The 24,884-nt window shown below is 41.3% G+C and overlaps 1 protein-coding gene across 2 annotated transcripts; it reads right to left on the reverse strand.

The window, feature by feature from the left end:
* Positions 1-90: 90 nt before the first annotated feature.
* Positions 91-23,766, reverse strand: ddr2a (discoidin domain receptor tyrosine kinase 2a). 2 transcript variants are annotated; one of them, XM_026346438.1, is made up of 17 exons: positions 23,620-23,766; positions 14,099-14,212; positions 7,758-7,860; positions 7,023-7,254; positions 6,616-6,763; positions 5,684-5,786; positions 4,954-5,137; positions 4,622-4,862; positions 4,376-4,450; positions 3,658-3,791; positions 3,314-3,473; positions 2,978-3,210; positions 2,765-2,892; positions 2,451-2,648; positions 2,132-2,366; positions 1,817-1,966; positions 91-1,736 (listed from the first exon to the last, which is right to left on the reverse strand). In XM_026346438.1, the coding sequence occupies exons 2-17, from the start codon at positions 14,178-14,180 to the stop codon at positions 1,605-1,607; spliced, it is 2,538 nt and encodes an 845-aa protein (XP_026202223.1). In that variant the 5' UTR covers positions 14,181-14,212; positions 23,620-23,766; the 3' UTR covers positions 91-1,604. The 2 variants fall into 2 exon arrangements, with proteins under 2 accessions (XP_026202223.1, XP_026202221.1); XM_026346436.1 differs by having other exon boundaries at positions 3,314-3,524.
* Between the last annotated feature and the right edge of the window lie 1,118 nt (positions 23,767-24,884).

Below are 24,884 nucleotides of genomic sequence, written 5' to 3' on the forward strand. Positions count from 1 at the left end.
GTGAGTTTCCAGGGCCGCCCACTCAGTGTAAAATATTCAGTATTTAGTAGTAGTATAAAGCAAGAGCTCTCAAAGTGATACCATTCCCTGTTCAAATTTTATTTGTAATTTGTCAATCAATGTACAGATTAGTTTACAATGTATATAAAACATTCCCTCTGTAAAACAAGCATTTGAGTATAGACACGTAATGAAACTAAACAAATGGTGATATTTGTCGGGTTGCAATAACATTTTTGCATTAATTTATAAGACATGACATGACTGGGTGTGCTTCACAAATACACATGTCTGTCCCTAAACCAACATCATATGTCACTGATTTTCTTTTGCTCAGATCACAAAGTACAGAAGGCACCAAGTTGAATAAAGTCCTCAACCTCTGAGTAAATTGAACTGAAAGATGGTATGCTGAATGCAGCTCAAGCTCTCATGATATACACACAGTCAAGCTAGAATATGGGAGTTAAGAAATAATCCAGCATAGATCAAAAAAGCAAAAGAAGAATGGGACTGTCACGAGCTGTGTGTGAAAATGATCTGCAGCAGTCATAACAATTACAATATCATTCCAGTTAACACATTACTTGGGTTTAATAGTCACATGTCCTCTCATTTATTCTAACATAAAAGACTATGTGGTTTCTTAACTTGCACAACATCCACAACACGCTCATTAACATCTTTCCAATGACACAGACTGTAAACATACTGCTGACCCCTCGTAGCACTGAGATCACTGAGTCTGGATCCTGATTTTGCAGTTTGCAGCAGGGGAAAAAACTAAATGCAAATGTAAATAAGTGACTGACTGAAATTAAATATGATAATCCAAATGCAATTAATAAAATCAAATTTAAAGAGCATATAAATCATACACAAACATATCAATTAAACATAAACAGAATAAACACGTATGAACATATAAATAGTACAAAGTACAAAATAATGATATTCGAGATTTAGTCTTATCTATTGAAAATACACAGTCATACACACGTCATACACACGGAAAACTGCAGAAAGAGGAGAAACACGGACTTAGTTTATATTCTTATTTCAAATCTGTGGAGAAACTGAGATGAAATACTTGAAATATAGGCCTAATGTAACGTAATGCTACTAGTTTGCTGCACTTTTCCCTTCTACATTCAAGCAGTCTTCCAAAAGAAAACACAAGAAAGCTCTTCAACAATGTTTCATAAGTTTGCTTCAAACACTGTAACATGGGAAACTCATTATAAAATGAAATTAAAACACATTTGCAAAAGTGCTGAACTTCACTTGCTACATTTAATTTTGCCTACCTCAGCATGTCATTACCAAACCTTAATCGCGCTCTTGTTTCAGGGTTGGTGTTCTACAAAACAGAATAGGTTCTTGTACCTGTATCAACATCTACCACGTCACTGTGCTAGTTTAACGGACACACATATAATGTCCATCCTTGTAATCGTAGCTTGGAGCCCATAGGTGGCTCCCACCCTGTTTCTCAACTGAAACAAGATAGCTTAAATCTGGACTGCGTCTGTTACTCGTGTCAGACACCATTTTATGAGAGCTGAGCTGTCTGGGAATCACTGTCTGAAAAATAGCCTTATGGTTTAAGGCTGTATTTCCAGCAGGGCTCGGTGTATTTCCTGGAAGGACGGCCGTTCCTTTGTGTTCCTCCTCCAGCAGCTCAGCATGATCTTGTACAGCGAGTCTGGACACAGCACAGGCTGAGGCAGGTAGATCTGCACAACAGCAATCAGGAAATTAAGCGAGGGATTTACTGGCGTTTATAAGTATGAGAAATGGGTGTAGAGGCACTCACCTGTCTTTTCTGGTCCCTGAAAAACTCCCCTGTGTTCTCTATCACCTGCTCATCAGTGAGCTGAGAGTAGGGTTGCTCCTTGCAAAAGTTTAGTATCTCCCACAGGGTCACCCCAAAGGCCCACACGTCACTGGCTGTGGTAAACTTACCCTGCACAACACAAGATGGCAGGGATGATGATGATTAGAGAGTTTATAAGATGTAAAATAATGTTCTTACATAGATGATATTCAGCAAATACAGGGATAAACACAGGGGTATGAGTATTTTCTTTATAATACAAGTAATAGAAGTAATACAAGGAGCTGTCCCTACCAGCAGGATGCTTTCCCATGACATCCAGCGTATAGGCAGCACCGCTCTGCCCTGGATGCGGTAGTAGTCACCACTGTACAGGTTTCTGCTCATGCCAAAATCAGCGATCTTTATTGTGTAGTTTTTTCCCACCAGGCAGTTCCGCGTGGCCAAGTCTCGATGCACAAAGTTGAGGGAGGAGAGGTACTTCATCCCTGATGCTATCTGAGTGGCCATGTAGCACAGATTATTGAAACTGGTAGAGAGAGAAAGAAGAGATAGCTTCTTGAATTGACAATATAAAAACAAACATGCAAACGTGCATCAACTATTGACTCACCTGACGGTAGGTGCATTGCTGAGCAGTGCGAGTTGTCCCTCAGGTTCGTGACGGGACAGGAACTGGTTGAGATCTCCATTTTCCATGTACTCTGTGATCATACAGAGCGGGTCGCTGTAGATGCACACAGCGAGCAGGCGAATGATGTTAGGATCCTTCAGACGTGACATGATCTTTATCTCTTTCAGAAAGTCATTCCTGCCAAAACAAGGTCAAGTGCAAGTTAATTACCGATAAAAAACAGATTGACACTCTTCATTTTCACAGTTATCCTTAGTTATTTTCAGTTGCAGACTGCATGCAGCAGCTGATACCTTGCGTTCTTGTTGGCATCTGAACGGAGCATCTTCACAGCCACTAAAACTGGCTGGTCCTCAGAGATGTCGAATAAAAACTCTTTATTCATGAACTCCTGCATTCCCTCTGCTTCGCACAGATGTACCTGAAAACAGAGGGGACGATGAATGTTAGATTTACTGCACACCTTTTGCTTCATTCAGCTAAATCTGAATTCAAACAGTTCACACCTCTCCAAACTGGCCTTCTCCCAGCTTCTCTTTGAACGTGAGCAGTTTCCGTGGAAACTCCTCCACTGCAACGTCCTTGCCTGACAGCAGGTCCATCGTCACCGCAGGGATGGCATAGGTGTTGCTTCCAGTCACACCTTGCAGGTTTACAATATCTGCCTCTGCATAGTGAGGGACTCCATCTTGGACAACAGTAGTTGTGGTGGATTTGGAGGCTGACGTGCTGGTAGCAGCTGGAACACAAAATTTGACACCATAACTATGAATGTCAGTATGTTTGCAGTGCATATAAATTTAAAAGAATATTTATATTATCAAACGTGAGTTTTCACCTACCAGACTCCTCTGAGCTTTGTGCAAACTCCGGCAGTTTGGATAACAGGCGTGATGGCTCCTGGTAGTCAGGCCCGAGAGGGAAGATGCGCTCGTAGGTGGAGTTTGACTCCTGTTCGCTGGTTGTATTCGACTGGTTGTGGTTGTAGACGAAAGTCTCGCTCTGTGTTGACAAACTAGCAGTTAGTTCATCATCCAGCATCCGACGAGAGGCCTAAAATGAAGGGTTTGGGGGGTGAGGGAACATATCTGACCAGCTCTCAATGGAAATGTAGAGAATGCCTCAACATACATGGGCTGGTGTCAGTGTCATACTGTACAGTGCATTTTTTCAGTGATGAGCTCACCTTCTCCAGCATCTTTTGCCACACCTGCCTCCACAAGATGATGACAATGATGGCCACGAGGATGAAGATGATGGCCACTAAACAGCCAATCAAAATTCGAGTGTTGCTGTCATCTACTTTGTGGGTGGGGTTTTCTTCAAGGAAACAGGCAGACACAGATTTTAGTGATGCAGACAGGATGTGCACATAAGACGACGTCCGTCCCTGTATAAGCCAGATTAGTCCTGATATAGTCCTGAAGTATTTATTTATTCAAATAACTACACTGAATTAGTTAGAGATCTTTGGGAAACACAGGGCAGAATAGGCGCTTCTTTGACTTGTGCAAGTATAATTCATTATACTAATCTTTATGGCCTTCCATTGTGCTGGTGCGTTGATCCTTCTGGCTCAGTGACTTGCAGACACACACCCACCATGTGCAGAGCTGGTTAAATACAGCTATTAGTTAAATCTGTGCATTTCTTGCTGTGGCAAGTTCAAATGTTTGCTCACAGAATCGTCTGAATCGCAAAGAAGACATTTTGAAATGTCACGTGTCCTGCTAATATACAAGGTGGCTCATGACCACAGACCTTGAAAAGAACAAAATCATCATTAATGTGATGGTATGATATGGCGTGTCATACACCATGATGTAAATTGTCATGGATGACGCATCTTCTCATCAAACATGTATGTATCTATTGGTTTTGATGTGAGGGATGCATTCACTGACCTGGTGTGCTAGGTGGTAGTCGAGGTGGTAGTCCTGTCTTGGGTGGAGTCAGCGTTGTGTTGTACATGGCTGTATCTGAAATGGCAGATGGTACAGATCTAATCAGAAAACAACTGAAGTCATCAAACTCAGAATTATTTTAATAAAAGCTTAAAGAGCAAACTTAAATATATAAGCATGTCTTGTCATACTAGGAGAGAGCACCTTATTTAATTTACAGACTATATGCAGTTCTTCACTCTGTACCTGACTGGAAAGTGATTTCACTGAACAACATCCAGGCATCAGCAAAGTAGAACTGGCACTTGATGGCACTGGCCATGTGATTGGCCAGGTTGACGGTGACGAAGCGGGCGCTGGGATTCTTCTCATCCATCACTGGGCTAAAGGTGAGCGGCGTGGCCTCCCAATCGGATTCAGAGCGGAAGTAACACACCACCTGGCGAAAGGTTTTGACGTGCCAAGAGAACATGTTGTTGCAATGGACCTGGACATAGGAGGACGCACGAGGAGATTTTCAGTGCTTATGTAAGACAGGACACAAACAGAAATTTCGTATTTTCTCTTATTAGTCTCACCTTCATGGTGGTAAAGTTTCGTATGCGGTCAAACTCAAACATGATTTCGACATATTCACTGGGGAAGCTCTCATTGTTCCAACCCACGTAGTCATACCCAGGCCATACATTGTAGACATGACTGAGTGCAAAATCATCCAAACCACACACCCCATCAGTCAGCTGGCCCAAACCTTCTGTCATGCTGAAAAATAAAACAACGAAGTATAAAAATAGGAAGAAAATACAGAGAAACATCCTAGTAATGTGCTCAGGTGAAAGGTTGTCATCACATGGCAATACATATTTTCATGAAACAACCATTCAACACTAGATGGCAGCATCATAAAACCAGTTCCTCTTTCCTGTTGCTGGTTGTGACTTTAAACTATGGGCCATTTTCTTTTCCCTCTGCACTGTTTTCTTGACAGAGAAAGGGAGGTCTGTGTCATGGAGGACATTATTCACCGTGCCACAATCCAAACACAACTGTCAACAAAGAAACTCTGATTGGTTCATTCCGGTTTTGAAATTTTGTGAGCCCAGTTGACTCAATCGTTCCCATGAGCTATTGCCTAAGAGTAAACCACCATGGCCCACTCACCACCATGTGTCTCTGCTATCACCATGGTGACCAGGAAGCAACAAGGTGAAGGGAAAAAGTACTGACGAAGGATGAGCAATGATGAAGCGGGCCCGTGGTGTTGGTAAAAGGAAGATGGTGAAGATGGAACAGCAAACACACACACACCTGTAGATGATAGCTCCATCGTAGACAGAGTCGTTGAGATAAACGGGGTAGGTTGGCAAGGTCATCTGTTCTCCCACAGGAGCGTTGTACGACACAAGACCATCTGTAAAACAAGACAAGACGAGGTCGTACAACCTCTTGGACTTTTCTGGATTTGTTGTTTCAAACTTATGTCGCGCAGAAAAGCTGAAGAATGGTTTCAGGAAACATGGCACAGTCGTCCATTTGATATATTACAACTTTAAGAGTAGCGTACTATTACTAAAAGGGGACTGGTGGTAGTCATCTCAGACTGATATCCAGTTTTATCACCTACAACAAGTACAGTCAAAGTGCAGAGAGATTAATGTAGACTGCCTCTTTTGTTGTTTTTAACTTCTTGTGAGTTTTTTTTTTTTTTAATTTCCAGTCAAATCGATTATTTTAAATGAGAGGATGAATAAACTGTCCCAGTGAAGCCAAGATGCTCTTAAAGTTACTATTGCTTTCTTGTTTTTTGTCTTTGTTCCTCTTCTTTTAATTTAATTAAATTTCAGACTTTACCAGTTTATCATACAGCTTAATGCCGTCTTGACGCCTCAACAATACATCTGTATATTTAGAACTATGAAGTTTTGCCCGTAGGGTCCAAAGGGTCTGTCTGAGAAACGTTTTGGCATAATAGATTTTCTTAAAAATGGGCTTCAATCAAGGAACTTTCCCAACAGAGCTATAAAGATATCAAGAATCAAAACTGTTTACAGTAACTTAGTGGTAATAGTTTAAATAACATCTCCCTCTCATCTGCTAGTTACAAAAGGTCGGCATAGGATCAGCTGATTTTCTCTTTATCTTTATCTTTATGGGCTCAAAGGTGAGGACCTCAGCTCAGTTATGATCTTTGTTCTTCACTTCCTCATGTGTTATGTTATGTACTCTTAGCCACGTCTTACCCAGCCATTCACAGCCATAGAGCTCCACTCTCATGCATACATTCATGGAGTGGTCTGTGACGGGCATGAAGCGGACAAAGCGAGCAATGATGGGCGGTTCGAGGTCCTTGAGTACAATGTCGTAGGCATTCCTGTTCCCTTCAATCACCTGCACAGAGACACAAACACACCTTGACCTCATGACGATGCTCACTAATGACTGAGGATCACAGTAGCTTGTAATCTGCATGATAACAAGGTCTTCTTTAATCATTAGCAGATAATGAAAAATGGATCAGTTTAATATACAGTATAATGTACAGCATGTCTGTAATTACTATGGTCATAAATATATCAATTTAAAGACATAGCATCTTTATGATAGGCTTATTAATTAAGAATGCATTATATAGTCATGTCCAAGCTACCTGTTTGCCCTGTCTGTTTCTCCACGAGATCCAGCGGCTCCCATCACGGCTGTACTTAATCTTGTACATCTGAGCAAACTCGTTACCCATGCCCCCTGCGTGTCGACCTTGGGTGCCCACAAGGGTGATGAAGTGGAGTGAGCGGAGGTCAATCTGCAGGAACTCCTTCACGTTGTCTGGCTCCACTGACATCTCCGGACACCACGCGCCATCTCCCTCTTCAAAGTCCAACCTCGAGAGAGACAGAAGGAGAAAAGACGACATGGTTTGTTTTAGAAGTGCAGCAGGAGAGGGAAAGGAGTGTGGCAGAAGAAAAATTAGGACAGGATGGAGAGGAAAAGGTGAGAGGAAAGTAAAAAGTGAGTGTAGTGGTGGATTTTGCTTCGTACAGCCTGCTGTAAAAACACCTTGGTGAAAGCCTGTATCGTAAATTCATCGTTTAGTATAAATCTTGGGCGAAGGAGAGGAGGAGCTGGGTGAAAACACAGCCACGATGGATGGGGAAAGTATGTTACATCATTAATGTGATACTTACTGAAGGCCACCCAAGTTTGCTACACACATGCACACACACTTCCTTAATTACCCTATGTGGCTCTGAGTAGAGCTGATACCCCTGTTTGTGGTTTACAGTGAATAAAGAGGCACCTTACAGGAGAAACCACACACTCATTATCAGGATAAGCATGCTATGGAGCACATATGTGATAGTTTGTGTTTGAGAGAGGGACCTACCTGCCGTATCTGGCAGCAGTGGTTTCAGACCACTGGCTGGAGGCAGAGATGTCTTCATCCTGTATCTGCCCTCCTGACATGCCCAACGGATACCGACACACACCTACGCAACAACACAAGCAACTCATTTAACATTTGATTTACATTCAGTCTGAGTCAAGATGTTCTGACATAAACACTATTTACGCAAAGGGGAAAGTGACTCATTACAAGCACTGTTGTTAAAGAATAGAAAAGAGTATATTGTAAAAGCAGTAATTCTCCTTTAACCTACAGTTACAGTCCAGTTTTGATTATGTAGTTTTGGAAAACCCAGTATTGCAGAAAAATAAAGCTGCCAGCTACACTTTTGTGACACGTTGAGGAAAATATGATATTTCTTCATAAGCAACCTGTAAAAAACAGGAAAAAATGTCCATCACTGTGTGTGTGTGTGTGTGTGTGTGTGTGTGTGTGTGTGTGTGTGTGTGTGTGTGTGTGTGTATCTCTGGATGTGATGTGGACCAGTTGGCAGTGGTGGAAAGTAACTAAGCACATTTTACTCAGTGTATGTAACCTACACATGGTACAGATGTGATACTTGAGTACTTCAGAGATCTTTCTACTTGTTGACTCTACTAGTCTATTAACTTCAGATTTTAAAAACCTACAAAAAGAATATAAAGTGATACTATGTGAGAAATTAAATCAGGGGACAATAGCCTATATAAAATGTTGCAACAGATTTCACTGACTGACTTTTACATTTAAGGCATAATATGCCGTTACATACAAAGTAACTATTAATGCTACTTAGAAAACATGATTGAATATTGACATAAATAGTTTTTCTACTTGACAAATTTACTTGAAATCAATCCTCTCTGCTCCACCTAGCTCTTCTTCTCCCTGCTCTACTGTGTTCTGCTAAACTGCGCCAGCACTTCAGGTGTAAAATGAATGAAAGTCTCTGTTTCTTGTAAAAATAAATAAATAAATACACACACACACACACACACACACACACACATATATATATATACTGTACATATTATTAGAAAAAAGTTACTTAAAGTCACATACTGTATCTCTATTAACTAAGTGTTAATCAAGATATTCCAGCAGTCTGTCCACCTCTGGTATTCACCTGGATGATCACACTGTGAAACATGCGGCTAACCTCACTTCTCTCAGACCAACCACAGCGCTGGTTGGCGTTGAAAATTTGAGACCATACTTAAACATTCACCAGATGCTCTCAGACATTTATAAGACAGAACTGCTTAATTTCTAGCTCCTGTCAAAAAACCTGCAAACTGTGATGGATAGCACTGGATGAAGGCCTGGGGATGGTGGTGTATAACACACATTCAGGCAACTACACACTCCCTTGCACTGAAATGGTGGTTGCTTTATTGAAATAATAAGCTGGATCCATTCAGTGTGTCTGCCAGTCCAAACAGCGCTCCTCTCAAGCACATGTACAGGGGTTAGTTATTGTGTGTGTGGTAAAAGTGGCTGGTTCGAGCCCATCTCGCCCCCATTGTGCGGTCAATAAAAGCAATATGCCCTCCGCTTCCCTCCTCTGTCTCCCCTCTGTCCTCTCCTCCTGTGTGGTCTCTCCTGTCTCTCTTTTTATCTTTCGCCTTCAGTGGCAAGAGGTGGTTAACGCTAACAGTGCAATTTAGAAAATCTTCATCCTATTGAGACTCAGCTGGGTAGCGGTTACTGTGCTTCACATAGCCAGCATGGTATCAATTAACAATTACATGACTCAGAATGAATTTACTGATTTCTTGGGATTCCTTAGAATTAAAAAAAAAAACAAACGGCATGTCTCCATCATGAGTTTTCTAATGGGTTGGGTTGTTTTGGTCTAACACTGATAACTCCACCTAACAGGATATGACCGCCATTTACCCTCATTTATGGATGAAAGAGCCTTTGGAAAAAACTTTTTTTTTCCCTGCATGTGATAGCATTGGGTTTTTCAGTGGAGCTGGAGGTGGAAGTTAAAGGAAGACTGCCCTGTTCGCCTGGCCCCTTGTCTCACAGAAAGACCTTTGAGAAGATGCCAGCAACAGCAGAGCTTGAAGTTCAAGGCCTTTTCTGTCCCTCTCTCGCTTTCTTTCTTTCTGTTTCTCCCCTTGTGATTCTTGGTCCTCTTTTCTTGATATCTATGTTTGCCTAACAGTCAAAATGTGGAAACCCCTTATGGTTGGAGGGTGATGACCTGATACGCCACTCACGTCTGTGCACACACACAAAAACTCCACACAACAACAACACACACTGCAGGCTGCAGGCTTCGTCTTGGCAGTGACACAGTGACAGCTTGAAGGAGGCACAAACAGAAACTCTTCCAGATGTCCTCCTCTGCCCTCTTTTCATCTTGTCCTCTCTAACCTTTGTTCCACGCTGCCCACTTCTTTCCGCCTTTTATCTTGAACTGTTCACACCCGTCCCCTACACTCGGCTCCAATTCCGCTTCGTACACCGGATCAGACCAAATCATACAAAAAAACCCATCAAACTCCTCTCATATTCTCAGCATATTAATGGTAACCTTGGCTACACATTATAATTACAAACCCATTTCAATGATAGGTGCCGCAGCAAACCATAAATTGTCGGAACCTGTTTCAAGAGAAACAGCCGAGAGATCCAATAAATGATATCAATTCAAATCTGAGCGTCGGTGTTTGAAAATAAAATGGAAACTTTGGAATAATAATAACTGGCATTAAGTAGCTGAGATCCCTGTGTTCCTCAGTAGCTGCTGCAGCCCGATCCAACTAGAGGTTATGGAGTTTGGCTTCTCTGCACTTTTGAGAGCCAGCAGAGCCTCATTCACACAGACGTGAAGAGTGTAAACAAGACACTGAAATGGAGAAAAAGGATCGGCACAGCACAGCATCAGCTCTTTTACTGCTGCTATCTCCACACCAGCATGAAATATCGTCAGAAAGTCGACGCTGGGGTCATTTTGTATGTCACATGGCATGAGATGGTAACATATGTTGTTGTTTTTTCTATGCAGTTTTGTCAGACTGATGCAGGGATACAGACCACAGTGCAACATCACCAGTTGGGGAAAACACAGCAATTGCCTGGGACATAATTGATGAAAATAGGAGTCATTATGAGAGTCTTTAACCACATCCTACAGAGAATCACGAGAGAGAGAGAGAGAGAGAGAGAGAGATGGGGTTTTAGCATGTCGTGCCGGATGTATGACCACTCTTCTAAATGTTGGGTTTTGCAGTGTTTATTTATCTACCCAACCCACTCAGAGGTGACCCCTTGGGTGAGCTGTGGGGCCAGTCGAGGGCATTTAGATGCACACACACACACACACACCACCACCACCATCAGACTTCACATTTGGCCACAGTATCTAAAAATATCACCCCAGAAAAAGGTGGAAAAATACTAGTCCTTTGTGGTGAAGAGAGAGAGAGAGAGAGAGAGAGGGAGAGAGAGAGATGAAGGACTAACTGGCCAAACCTTCTCTCTCACCTCTTGATTTCTACCGCACCCCAACTACTGAAAGGCGAGCTTGTTCTGTAATGTTTACTGTCCAACCCCCGACTACAAATACACACACACACACACACACACACACACACACACACACACACACACACACACACACACACACACACACACACTGTCATGTCGCACTATATTTGTGAGGCCACTTGATGTTTGCCTTCGCCCCTGACCCTGACCCTGCTCATCACAACTACAAACTCTAACCCTTTCTCCTAACCTTACTTAACTAATTTTAACCTCAACATCAAAATGCTTGAACTTGCAAGAAACCACCTAAAATGTCCTGACAAAACCAAAATGTCCTCATAATTGAGGCCAAATGTGAGAGGTACAGGCTTCATGAGCCACTTTCACCCAGTTCTGCTGTTCTGCTGTTCTGATCTGCACAACATCAGCAAACTGACTGAAACGCCAGTTCCATTATAGACTTAGTCTGCAGTTTTTTAAGTATTCAGAGGTCAAACTAATACAGTCTCACCCAAAGGTTCTGCAATAAACCCTCTGTCATGTGATGACAATATTCTGTTATTGTTTGAATCAGCGGTATGGTCTTTATACCCGTCATGGTGGAGGATTTATTGCTGGACTGTTGTATTAAACTGCACAACCTTTAGCTAACATTAGTCACCATAACCTGCAGGTCATACAAGAATAATTCTGTAGCAACACAGCTTGAACTGAGCAGCATTGCAATTTAGCAACACTGCATTTTACTTTTACTATTCATATGTGAAAGAAAGATCATATAATTGTTGTAAAGGCATATAGGAGCACTTACAAAGAGAAACGTTTACTGCACTCGTCTCATTCATTCAGGATTTCCTCTAAACATTCACAGCAACAATACTGTTTCCACACCTTCTGCCTCCACAGTGAAATAAAGTTCGCCCACTCACGAGTAAAATGGGAAAGACAGGGATGGTATAACTCCATTGCTTGGGAATTTTAAACAGGGGAAAATTGGCATCACTCAACATCTCAGCTCTACTAAATTCAGCCATGAATATTTCCAGACTGCGGAAAAATGACCGTCTCCTCAATGCAGCTGAACTAAAGCATTGGACAGAATTATAGGTGGATAAGTTCTGCTTCCATATATTAGAGCAGGTTGAGATTGGAGCTTTTACTCACCCTGGAGGTGATTTTTGTAAATAATCGCTGGTGGTTTGTGAGTGGAGCGCTCCCCGGGGTCAGATTTAAGATAAAGAACCTTGTCTTGAATGATGAACTTGTTCAACTTTGACCATGATCAGATGCACAAACAGTCCTTTCCGTGACTTATGAGTGGTCGAAAACTGGGAAACGCACACCACACGCACTCACAGACACACGCACACACGCACACTCACAAGTGCTAGGAGAGGAAGACAGAGCCCATTTCAATGGACTTTCCTGCTGTCAGAATGTCTGGTATGCATTAGCCACAGACTCCAGTGGGATAGCTGGGTCCACACCATGCGTGTGCACGCGGGTATATACATGCAAGCAGTGCGCACACACACGCGCAAAAACAAAGAAAGAAGAGCAACAAGAGAAAGAAGTCTCACTGGGGTCCAACACTCAAATACTTCATTAAGTGGATTTGAGAAAATCTCTCATAAATGCTTTAAATTGTTGGTGGTGAATACTTAAATGGAACAAGCTTTAAGACTGGGTAGAAAACGTACGAAGCATCTTTTGTTACATTCACATCTGGTAAAATAGGTCAGAAATGTGACTACAGATATGTATCAAAGACATATGCATAAAAGTGACCACAGCGTGCACACACTATTGTACTAGAAAACTCCCTCTATAAACACTGTCACTGCCTTCGCTTTCTTTAAACTCTGCTGCACAAAGGGCAAATGTATGACAAGCAGGATAAGTCAATTTGTGATTAGCTTAAACATAAGTTAGTTTGCCTGGTTTGAAACATGATGTTTGTAGTTTCTCTTCATTCCAGTGCTAGAGCAGGAAACTCCCTTCTGACAGCTTTAGAGATGTCTGTCATCATGACCTCATGTCTGTCTTTATTTGTCATACGTTTCAGAATAAAAATGGATCCAAATACTGTAGCATATATTGCCAAAAGTGTTATTTTGAAAGTGGAAGTGGGGTGGTGTAATGTGGGAGGATGTGGAAGTGATGGGGCATTTTTTCCATGTGTTTTTTATTTTATTTTATTTTATTTTTAAGAACAACTTGGCAGAGTGAGGTCAGTGTGACCTGTGAACTCTGTGTTGAATGAAAAGCATCAATAATAAACAGTTTTGATCTGACTACATGTGATTCATTATTCCTTCAACAGTAAAGAAAACTCAGCCTGATGACAGCAGCTTTAAGACTAAAATCATAACCAGGACCCAGCTCTGAGTTTTTACTGGCAAATATCTGCTTTATTTCTACGATTTCAACATTAACCAAAAACTTCTCTTTGGTTTGTATTTGACTTTGTCTCTGCCCACCAAATGTTGCTACTCTATTTCCTTGTAAAACTTTATTGGTCTCTTTTCATTGACATCACAAAAACCACCCGTACAGTGGAGGGAGAGCTGGGGAAAGGCGTGCATGCTGGGATCAAATAGGCCAAACCAGAAAGAGGGGACCACAAGGTTCCCACAAAGCAGTACTCATCCAAAATCTGAATCAGTTGCAGTCTGGACTGCTGGACTGCTGCATTAAATATAAAAACACAACCCAAAACTCACAAAAGTCATTTTATAATATTCCCTCTTGAATAGGATCTCACTGCAGAAGACTGGAACAGAGAAACCCAAATCCTAAAAAGTGGAAGATGCAGTTTGCCCTCTTATGGTGGCACCTACCTGGGTTGACCTGAGATGTGACCGCTCCTAACAGGTAGAGGAGGACGAGCAGGAGGAAGTCAATGTCCCACAGGTGCTTCATCCCAAACACATGCACAGTGACGGGCTTCTAAACTGAAAGACATGGTGGGACAGGCAGGTTACACAACCGTCGGTTACATAGTTTAATATGTATACAGTTAGGCCACAAGGATAAAACTGTTGAAGTGACTCAGTATGTAAGCTGCAACATGAACACGTTTTATTTTGTAGTTACTCCTCTGTACCCATGGGAACCAAATGTTTGTTTGGATGTATGTGGGGAAAAAATAGGAGTTTAACTAGATGCATGTTTTTATTTCACTCAATAAAAGACACAATAATTGGAATTTCCATTGATTTAGTGCTTTATTGTCTATGATAGAAATGAAGGAAAATTGAGGTGATATTCCAATATCAACTATTCAGAACAGAATAATCATCCGTGTGCAGTTCAAAATACAGATTTTAATGTTTTTTTTAAATACACACTAATTAGGAGCCATGCATACAAGCCATGGTTTGTAGGAACAAATGAGGAATGATTAAATGAAGGAGAGTGAGACGTTGAGTCACAGACATGACTTCAGCTGGACAGACACAGCGCCAACAAGCCGCCTCCAACTGACCACTCTGTCCAACAGCAGAGAAAAACAACTAGTTTCAACTAGTTTCTGTCCACATTTCATTTATGACATGACTACCCAAATCTACGTGTACAAAAAAAGGGAAAACAAGTCAATGACAGCTTCACATAAACGTTTGCTTATCGTGTTGAGACAGGGACGGGTTCAGTGACACGCTGGAACAGTTGAAGCACTAACTTTCACGTTGGCATTGGAGTTAGTTGGAGGAAGCAGCTGTGGCACTTTCACTGCCGCGCAGTACTCCAAGTTATATAACTGAGGTTGGTCTTAATTGTTCGCACCATGTTAATGGCGTCTTATGCAACTGAATTAGACAGAGAGGTTTTGTCGCCTTAGTTGAGCTTTTTATTGCTTTCTTAGGATTTTAACCATTCTCAAACGATTTTCTGTCTTTACTGTGGTGTAGATAAGAGGCTTTGTGCTCCAACTCCTACAAGACATCACCAAAGCAGAGCCATCTAAACCCACAGACACATGACACAAGACCAGAGTACTGTGGGAATATGGACTTAGAGTGTGTGCATGTGTGTGTGTGTGTGTGTGTGTGTGTGTTCCTGCTCTTCATCACTGGCCAAAAACAACATTGCCCTGACATTTCCACACTGAAATAACATAAGAATCAGCAGCGTGCCGTTCTACAGTCTGGTCAATGGGACTAGACTTTGCGACAGTGCAGGACTTCATTCACATTCTGTTCACATTCAACATCCTCATGAATATTTATTGTTGCTTTTGTTTAGCAGAGGATCTCCACCAGCAGTAAATTTGTCTGCTAATGTTCCAATTAACCTTTTGCACAAATTAACCTCTAACATTAATGCAGTGCATGTCTACATATGCAGCCCTCTGATTATGGAAACCAAATCCAGCTAAGCTAAGATGCTTTACTCTTGACCAGTAAGTTTTATTTATAATTACTGATTTTAAAGAGGAATGTCTTTATTGCCTTTACAAAATGATTGAATGTGAATTTGGAAATATATATTATTTCAAAAATGATCTTTGGTAAAGAGCAGCTACTGTTTTTTTTATAACAGTACTGCCTAAAGTTGCATGCCTTGAATAAAAAATCTAATCCATATCTATAAACTAACCTCATGGGAACAGTGTTGATGAATTTTACCACCTGACTTGCCTCTTTCATTGCACCTTCACACATAATCTCATTGCGTTTCTTACTTTATTTCCTGCAGCTTCAGGTTACAGCCACTACCTGCTGAGACTCTTTCACCTTAACTCCTCTTGGCTTTTCATAGCTAATGAAACACAAACACTTGATGGCTTTTAATAAAGGGAAAGTCGAAAAATATGTTTACCATTTGCTGGAGAACTCTCATGTAAAGGCTATGTGTTGCTTCTCTTTGATTGCTGGTCCATTGTAGATTCATGTCTGTTATGTTAGTAGCAGCTTGTTCAACATCAGATCAGTCAGGTGCAAGTTCACTGGGTTGGAAACCTCTCGTCTTATAGGAACACAGCAGGAAAGGCATATCCACGTCCAGAGCACACAGAGGTAGACAATAGGATTGTCTGGACATTTATTATTCAGTATAAATGAGCATAAACTATGGACCAGTGAATAAGCAGTACCCACTGTTGCTGTTTTTATTGCTCATTTGAATCTTTCCGTCTTTAGCAGACACCAGCAGCCAGAGCAACAAGTGGTAACTGGGTGATGAATTCATACTGACAACTAACAAACAGTCTGTTGCAGACAGGTACATTGCAAACAGATGGAGAAAATGGAGCGAAGAGGGATGTGCCCCTTTATAAAACAACACACAGGCATCAAGTTGCATATTAATTGCTGTCCACAAACGTCACTACAGAGTGTTCACAGAAGAATAGAGGATCCACACACTGTCATGCTAAACTGAAACCTGCTTATCACCCCTATGTGAGCATCTACATGGCTGTAGAAGCAATCAACCAACACAACCCAGCTCACCCTAGAGTCACCTTTATTAAAACAAACCAAATTCAGGTTTACTGACCCTTCTGAAAGCTTTTAGAATAGTAATAAAAAATAAACCTGAGCCGAAGGTTTATAGACCAATGAAAACAAGAGGCAGTAACACAGCTGACACATTTCATCAAATATAAATGAAAGTGAGAAGATAAGAGGGCACAGAGGTGTTTTACCTCCAGATTATAAGTTAGCAAAGGCAAGAACTCCAAAAAAGCTGGTATCTTCATGAGTTTTATATGCACCCAAACCCATAATAAATACTATTATTATTATTTAACTTTGCAAACACATCAACCCTGAAGTGTTTTAGTGCATCTTTGTGTCATCTCTGGGATAGTATGTATTCCAGTTCATGCTGTAGCCAAACAGCTTTAATAATACATTTTGTACCATTTGGATTCTCAGGTTCAGGTGCACACACACACATCTACTGTGCCCAGAAGATGTTGACCAGCAGAGACCTGGAAGAAGACTGAGGCTCCTGTGATTGGATTTGTGCTTAGACAACTAAACAATTAAAATGTGTTTGTTTTATATTCCATTCAAGCTTTAACTTTTAAATGAGTTACACATGTATGTACGCAATTCTAGAAAAATATACAAAAGAGGGAGGCAAAATAAAAATGTTTTTTAATATTTAATACAGCACAATAGCTATTTACAGCTTACAGCTGATCATATATATGTGCTTAATGCTCCCACGTGTAAATGCTAATTACTTTAACTAGTATCAGTGTGAGTGTACAGTGTTACAGAAACATCTAACAATATCTCTCACTCGAATTGAGGATTATTATAAACACCAAATGCTGACGGGCAGCAAGAGTTTATTGTCTCAACTTGGAGCAGAACGTTGCTGAATAAAATGACTATTGAATTTCTGTTTATGGGGAAAAAAGTATGTGCCCCATAAATATCAGCTCCCTCTCTGCAAGTTCAGGAAGTGGTGAAGGACACATGCTCCCCTCAGAAGCCCACGAGCCCACAGAGCTCAACCAAGAATCACACACACTGCGCATAAATTCTTCAGTCAGAGGGATAAATTAAATGCTCCCACATTTGTACAATTCATAGAAAAGATCTTTACAAACTATTCTAGCCACTTTAACAAATTTCGAGACTTTACACAGCAACATTCACCTCTATAGTTGCTCGTCTTACAACCGCAGAAACTTGAAACACACTCATGCTTTCAGTAGGAGCCACTTGCCCTGTCCTCCTGCAGAACTCGCGCTCTGCAAACAGGATGGTGGCTCTATTTTGTTTTCCCAGGTCCTCTTGTTTGTGTAAAAAATCTGATTTTCTCTGCAGGGGCGAGTCCAGCACACAGAGTAACATTGGTGTACCACCGCGTCCTGTACCCTAGGCCTCTGTCTTTCTCACATGAATACACAAACACACACAGCACCGTCAACACTTGGGGTTTTACGTGGGTCCCTGGTGAACAGAAAGCAAACAGTGGAGTTCAGCTGCAATCAAGGTCTGAAGCTTGTAAAATTACATCTCCTGTATCATAATAGCATATCTTAAACAAATAAAATCATAATTTCTACTAAACTATAACTTAATGTAAATGAAAATGTGCAATGTAATTATTACACTTACACATAATTTGAATATCAACATGACCGTGTCATTTAAGAGTTAATGTTTTATTGAACATAATGTTTAATTCTGGACTCTTGCTTTTTCATTTACCCAGGACTCATGCACTTAATTCTACAAAATATGATTTAAGATAGCATGAGACTCTGAATCAATCCACTCACCCTCCCTATCCCAAGTCTGCTACACTACCTCTGCATAGGTCTTTAGGTAAAGTATATTTCATAGTGAAGAAATGAGCTCAGTCCTCTACCAGAGGCCTGGGAGCTTGAGGCTTCTGTGCAGTCTCTTAGCTGTTCCTAGGACTCTTCTGGACACAGATCTCAGATGTTGTTCCTGGAACCTGCTGGAGCCACTCTCCCAGTTTAGGGGTCAATGCCACGAGTGTCCCCGGGGACCTTACACATCTTTTCTAGCTCTGCTCTAAGCACTAAAAGCCTCGATTGTTCAGGCATTTGACACATAGATATCACACTCTGAAGGAAATGTCAGAGCTTCACCAAGACCCCTAAATTCACCATAAGAATAGATCACAACACGGGCTACTGTATTTCACAAGGTTACAATTTTAAAGTTAACCCAACCTGACAATTTTAATTACTGGACAATTCCCTACATTTGGCAAACTAATGTGTGGGCTGCTGTAAAGGTATGTCGCGTGATTGCTTGCATTTCATAACAGGGACCACAGAGAAAAATGTGCTATTTCTGGAGCAGTAACGGGGCATCCAGTGGCCTGGTGGTAAAGACCCATACCTTATAACCACAGCGCCTCGGTCCAGTTCCAGCTGGGAGACTTTGTTGCATATCAGTCCTCTCTATTTCCCATATCCCTCATCCCTTTCCCCACTGCATGTTCCTCATCTTCAACTAATATGAAAAAAAACGGACAAATTACTGAGAAAATTTTATAGTCCCTGTTAAGGGCTGTACACATCAAACATATTGGGTATATGAGCTGCTAAAAACAAGACTACCTCAAGTCAGAAATCATATAGGCCGTAGAGCTACAAATTGTATGTACGGCATATATAAGGGCATGTGTGTTTATATGCACTGGTGGTGCCAGGCCTGATTGCTAAGACCATATGCTGTGCACCATAACCATCCACATATGCTTTCTATTATATCCTCTTGTTTCCCTCTTAAGGCGGCCATATTTCAGATTTTTTATTTTTATATATCCCATTCAGTCCCAGGTGGAGCCATGCAAACACACGGCAAACACACACACACATTTTCTTGAGTGGAAGAGAAAACAATCCTCTATTGTCTGGGTAAGATGTGAAACCTGGGGAATGTGGGAAGTGTTACAGGCTACAGCCCTAATCATAGGATATCTCACTCCACGTGTGCACGTATAATCATATACAAGAGAAATGGGGATGCTGGATTCTTGAGCTCTTATCATAGCTCTACTAATAGAGAGGATAAGAATAATACTCACCACCAATACTTTTACAGTAGTAGGAAACCAAAAGCAGAACTCTTAGCTGATATTAAGACGCATGTTAATGATTTTGTGTTGATGTCCTGCTGCAGAGGAATTTCTCTTTTTTCCAAGGAGTTCAGAGGTCAAAGTAGCTTCAGTGCTGCTGCAGGAGCTGGTCTGGACTGTTTATTTATGAATGTTAATATGATTTTGCCCCCATACAGCCAAGGTTTGAAGCCTGTAACTGCTTTAATTCAGGCCTGAGCAGGAGCTGTCCTGCTGTACCACCTTATTGTTGGTGCCCTTATGGACCTCTAGCCGCCTGAGGAAATGAACTGTGTAAAGTGCTCTCAAGTGCTACTATGGGATCTTCAGAAGCGGAAGGGAGTCAGAAAATCTCACCTGAAAACTCCTCACCTGTAAACACTCACCGACTGTCTCCTCAGAACACTTTATCTTACATATCTATCAAACAAAGACTGTTCACTGAATATACTGCAAAGACAAGAACTGTGTTTGTTACGTAAGGAGAGGACTGAAAAACCATTTTGATCAAATAGTCAGAATATACACGAACTTTACAGCAACACTGTCAGATTGGAAAAACAGCAGCCTGCGCCAGGACGCTCTATTTTCCATTTCTCCATTGAAGCAGAGGTCCATCCTCAGCAGGCTGCTTAAATCAAGAGCATTTGTGTATCTAAGTACGGCAAGAAAGTCCTTCCTTAAATGACAAGCAGAAAAGTACATCTGACTTCTTAAACGAGGCATACGATAACTTGACAAATACAAGCACATATGCATTTTATCATCCCAAATTCACCATTTACTTGTTCTGTAGGAAAATAACGAATAAAACAGCGAGGCAGCACTGATGCTAACATAGTAATAAAAAGTGGTGAAGTATTCAGATGTAATAATTAAGTAAACGTAGGACATAAAAACGTAAAATCCTCCATTTTGCCTTCAAATTCCCACATGTAAGTACAAAATAAATGTGCTTAAACTAAAACTAACCTGCTAAAAACACACATTTGCAAGAAGACAACAGGGCCCAGCTAAAAAGGTTGGTTTAATCTTTAACAGTTTAATTTAATAACAGTATTTAATTTAATAAACGGATGATTGTTTTTTAATGTAAGACCTTGATCTGTACGGGAACTAGTACAGCTGACAAATATTAATGTAGTGGGATAAAAACCACGTTTGTCTGAACAATTGTTGAATGTATGTACTTCTGTCGTATTGTTTTATCCAGAACCATTCAGATAATGACAGTTCAATAAAAAGTGCTGTCCAAACTGTAACTTACATCAGCAGTGACAACTTTTCATTACCCAGGCTGTCATTTGGGCACGGTGGCAGCCTGCAGCGCGTCACAAGCTTCTTTTGATATTGAAATATTACCTCAGATCTCCTCTGACAGCCTGCAATTAAGACGGACCGGGAACTGAGAGACGGCGAGGTGGAGAGACAGATAATGAGCATCTGACAAACAGAACGAGGCTGCCACATGTAAACAGTGGACAGACGATGAAGAGAGGATGTTGCCACATGTGCAAACAGAGAGGATGTCGCCACCGACTTCAGCCACTGTGCGTTTTTGTGCATCTTTCTTTTTTCTCCTCTACAATTATTTAGGTTGTCATGACCAGTTTCTTACCACCGACCATCTGCCTGACTCGAGCAGCCTTCTCTGTAGTGTGGATCAAAGAGGCACGCCGCAATGGAAAATATACATCTTACACATTTCTGGGACTAGATCTAGATCCCCTTGGATTCTGAAAGTGGCCCTCCAATATTGTAGCCTCACGCCCCTCAAAGGCAAAAGCACACAGCTGGTTTTCTTTTGCCAGAAGCATTGATTTGAAAACGCTTCCAATCAAACAACGTCTGTGTCAAGTTACAGCTCGGCTAAGTAAGCACGGGGCTCCACCAGGGCAGTGTTTTGAATGTGGGGCTGAAATTACAGCCTCTGCTGCGGTGTGTGATTAGACTGTACGTGAGGATGTCAGTCAGCCTCCAAACTCTAGAGGGAAGGGCTCTTAATTGAAATGACATGTTTGAAAGTTGCAAAGATAACAGGCTCCTAATGTGGCTCCTTTTCCACTCTCCTTCTCCCGCTCTGTTTATTCCTTTTGTGTGTTTCTTTAGCCTAGTTATATGTGCTTGTGCATCAAATATCAAATTACAGCCAGATAAATGTTCTCTCCCTTTCTATTTTCCAACTGTCTGAACAAATAAAAAATACTGCATGTGAGTCCATTATCCACTCCCCTCTGACACTAACCACAGGCATTTCATGAAGCCCCCTGTCATCAGCAATAGCTTCTCCACTCTGCTTTGACGAAGAACTGAGTTACCCTGAGAAGATAGTTTCCTATTTTCGCCTTGAGTCCAGAGATCACACAACAAAGAGCAATTAAAGGAAAAATCCACGCCCTGATATTGTTGCGCTGTCGTCAATCGTCAGTCTTTGGTGGTCCGTGCGTTCCTGGACTTCATTTGTGGTCAGATTTTGTAATGTCACTTTTTGTTTTCCACAACTTGTTTTGTCTGCTTGTAGTTCCATTGCATTTTTTTCCAGAGAAATTGGCGCTGCACAGACAGAGTGGCTCGACTTTGGTGGACAAAGGAGAGTGAGAAAAAAAAACGAGTCAAACTCTTCACTCAGATCATAACGTGTCACGAACCTTTGCTCTATTCTGCTTTAACAATATACGCACATATACGCACTCACATATACGCAGAAATAAATGAACCTGGTTCTTCACCCATATATGCACATTGAACCTGCATCTTAAACTACAATGTTTGGTATTAAGAGTTTAGAAAATGTATGTATGGTAAGAGACATGAAGTGTTTCCATGCTAAACCACATACTGTATATCTAACCTGAAGTTTCTCATTGTTTGTCAGTTGACTAGTAGATTTATTGACAAATTATATAAGTGATGAAGAGGTCAGTATGAGCTACTGACCTCTCTTGACCTCTCCTTGACCCCTCAGTAACAATTATTTCACTGATCAACAACATCTACTGGCATTGACAAGTCTTCTGTGTCAGCTCGAGCTACCAGGTATCTTCTGAGAGGTAGAACAGAGGTCTCTGTGCGTACGTCCATCACCCACATACCACAGGAGGATACTGACATACCACCTATGTGACACCTACCTAACACAGAGGAACATACACATCACCTCAGTGACACTAAAGCAGGACATGTGCTTGAGGGATGGGAATCCTTTATTCACCATTTCATCAGCTGACCACGGTAAACTTTGAGAAAATCTAAGGAGCCATAAACCAGTCTTGTTTAACTCCCCCAAAATCATTCCTCTGAGACATTCAAACATTCAACTAGACTGTTATTTGAACCTATGAGGATGCTGACTGTTAGGGATATTCCAAATTAAAGTACAATGTGTAATTATCATTTCCAGACAAACTTCTTTTTCCACCTTTTATATTGAATTTATTGCCCCTATTGTTATCTGAAGTGAAAAATTACATTTAATCCCGCTTTAATCCAAACACAGCAAAGTAAAACAGTGTGTGACAGCTTCTGTTTGAAACAGCTGGATGTGCAGCAGCAGAGCAGCAGAGAGGTTTCTGGATCTGCATCGCTCTGCTCTGCAGCCGCTTCTCAAAAAAAGGCACAAAGATTTCAAACATGCAAACAGGACCTTTGCAGTGACATTCGACAAGGAAACCTTATGGTGCTCAAGAAAAGCTTTAAGAAACCCGAGCACACTTTGAAACGTTTCAGTCCAAACAAAGACAAAAAAGAAAAAAAAGTTAGGACAAAGAATGAAGGAGGAAAGTAATGGAAGAAAAGCTCAACTTACTGCGGAGATGTTTTATCCTTTCAGACCATTTGTTCAGCGATGATTTTAGATTATTCCAGTGAGACTCAAGACGGTTGGAGGTTACAACTCGAGTCCTTCTCTCCCTCTCGCTCGGTCAGTCGCCTTCACCAGGGCTCACTGGGCTGATGTAAGACACCCCTGCACATAGGAAAAAAAAGGAGAGAGAGGGAGAGAGAGACAGAGACAGAGAGACACAGAGAGAGAGAGAGAGAGAGGGAAAAAAACTTTACATTCTGTGGATTCTTGGGATCGAGCCAAAGTCCCAGAATTCCACATGCCACACATACGGTTTCAATTAAGGCCAAATCCAACGCTCAATCCCAAAGCTTTCTTCCTCCTGAAAAGAGCCTTTCTTTTGACAGCTAAAGGCTGAAACAACTATAATTCAATGTAATGTTTGTGCTGCTCTCATCTGAAATCACTCTTCTGTCATTTTGTAGACTAACGTTTGATGCATTATAGCTTGAAATCGTGCGAATACATGAATTTGACTTAAAGTCGTATTGCAGGCGTCTTAGTGGGATCATATGAAATAAATGCTGATACGAGTTCATACACGAGCAGCTTCTGCATTCGTCACTTTGGCGCTAACAGTGCAGTTTGTCACAGCTTTAACAGTTAAACCAGATCTATGAAAAGTGTGAGTCAAGTGTCGGAGAGAGGTCATCTGCTGAAATCATGAAGTGCCCGTTCTGCTGCTGATGTGAACCCTGCTGACCACAGTAGAACTGAAACAATTTCAATGTTTTATTTTTAAATTATTATAATAATTTTATATTTTTCTGCTTTGCATTTCCATAAAGTCTACATACACGTTGTTTCTTTGTTTTTTTGTTTTGACTTTAGCTACTGGAGAGATTATCATCAGATTTTCTAAAAGTAAAGAACCCAGAGGATGAATCATAATAACTTTAGTGATTCTTAGCATTGGATGTTTACATTTGTGGTATAAAGTGAAATGTCATGACAACTGTTGGGTAGAGACATGTTCACCTCGGGATGAATTGGGATTACTCTAGTGAGCCCTTCACTTCTCGAACCAGTATTTCCAAACACTGCAAGACTTCGTTAAGTGCTAATAGGGAAATGGAAGCAAGCGAGCACACGAGCAAACGTCAGCATGTCAGCACTGCTGCCGTGCTGGTTCCAGCTCAAAGGATCGCTGTAGCTGTACCAAAGCACAACTTGACGAGGTTCGCAGCTTGACTGTAGACTACAAATCCCTGCCATAGAACCTCACATAG

This window comes from Anabas testudineus, chromosome 4 (assembly GCF_900324465.2).
Source record: "Anabas testudineus chromosome 4, fAnaTes1.2, whole genome shotgun sequence".
Lineage (NCBI taxonomy): Eukaryota > Metazoa > Chordata > Actinopteri > Anabantiformes > Anabantidae > Anabas > Anabas testudineus.

Excerpts from the sequence above, each read along its gene's own strand:
- ddr2a (XM_026346436.1), bottom strand. The coding sequence starts at position 14,180 with ATGAAGCACCTGTGGGACATTGACTTCCTCCTGCTCGTCCTCCTCTAC. Across the intron at positions 6,764-7,022 it reads GAAACAGACAGGGCAAACAG|GTGATTGAAGGGAACAGGAA; the intron begins GTAGCTTGGACA and ends GTCTCTGTGCAG. Across the intron at positions 4,451-4,621 it reads TGAAATCACTTTCCAGTCAG|ATACAGCCATGTACAACACA; the intron begins GTACAGAGTGAA and ends CTGCCATTTCAG.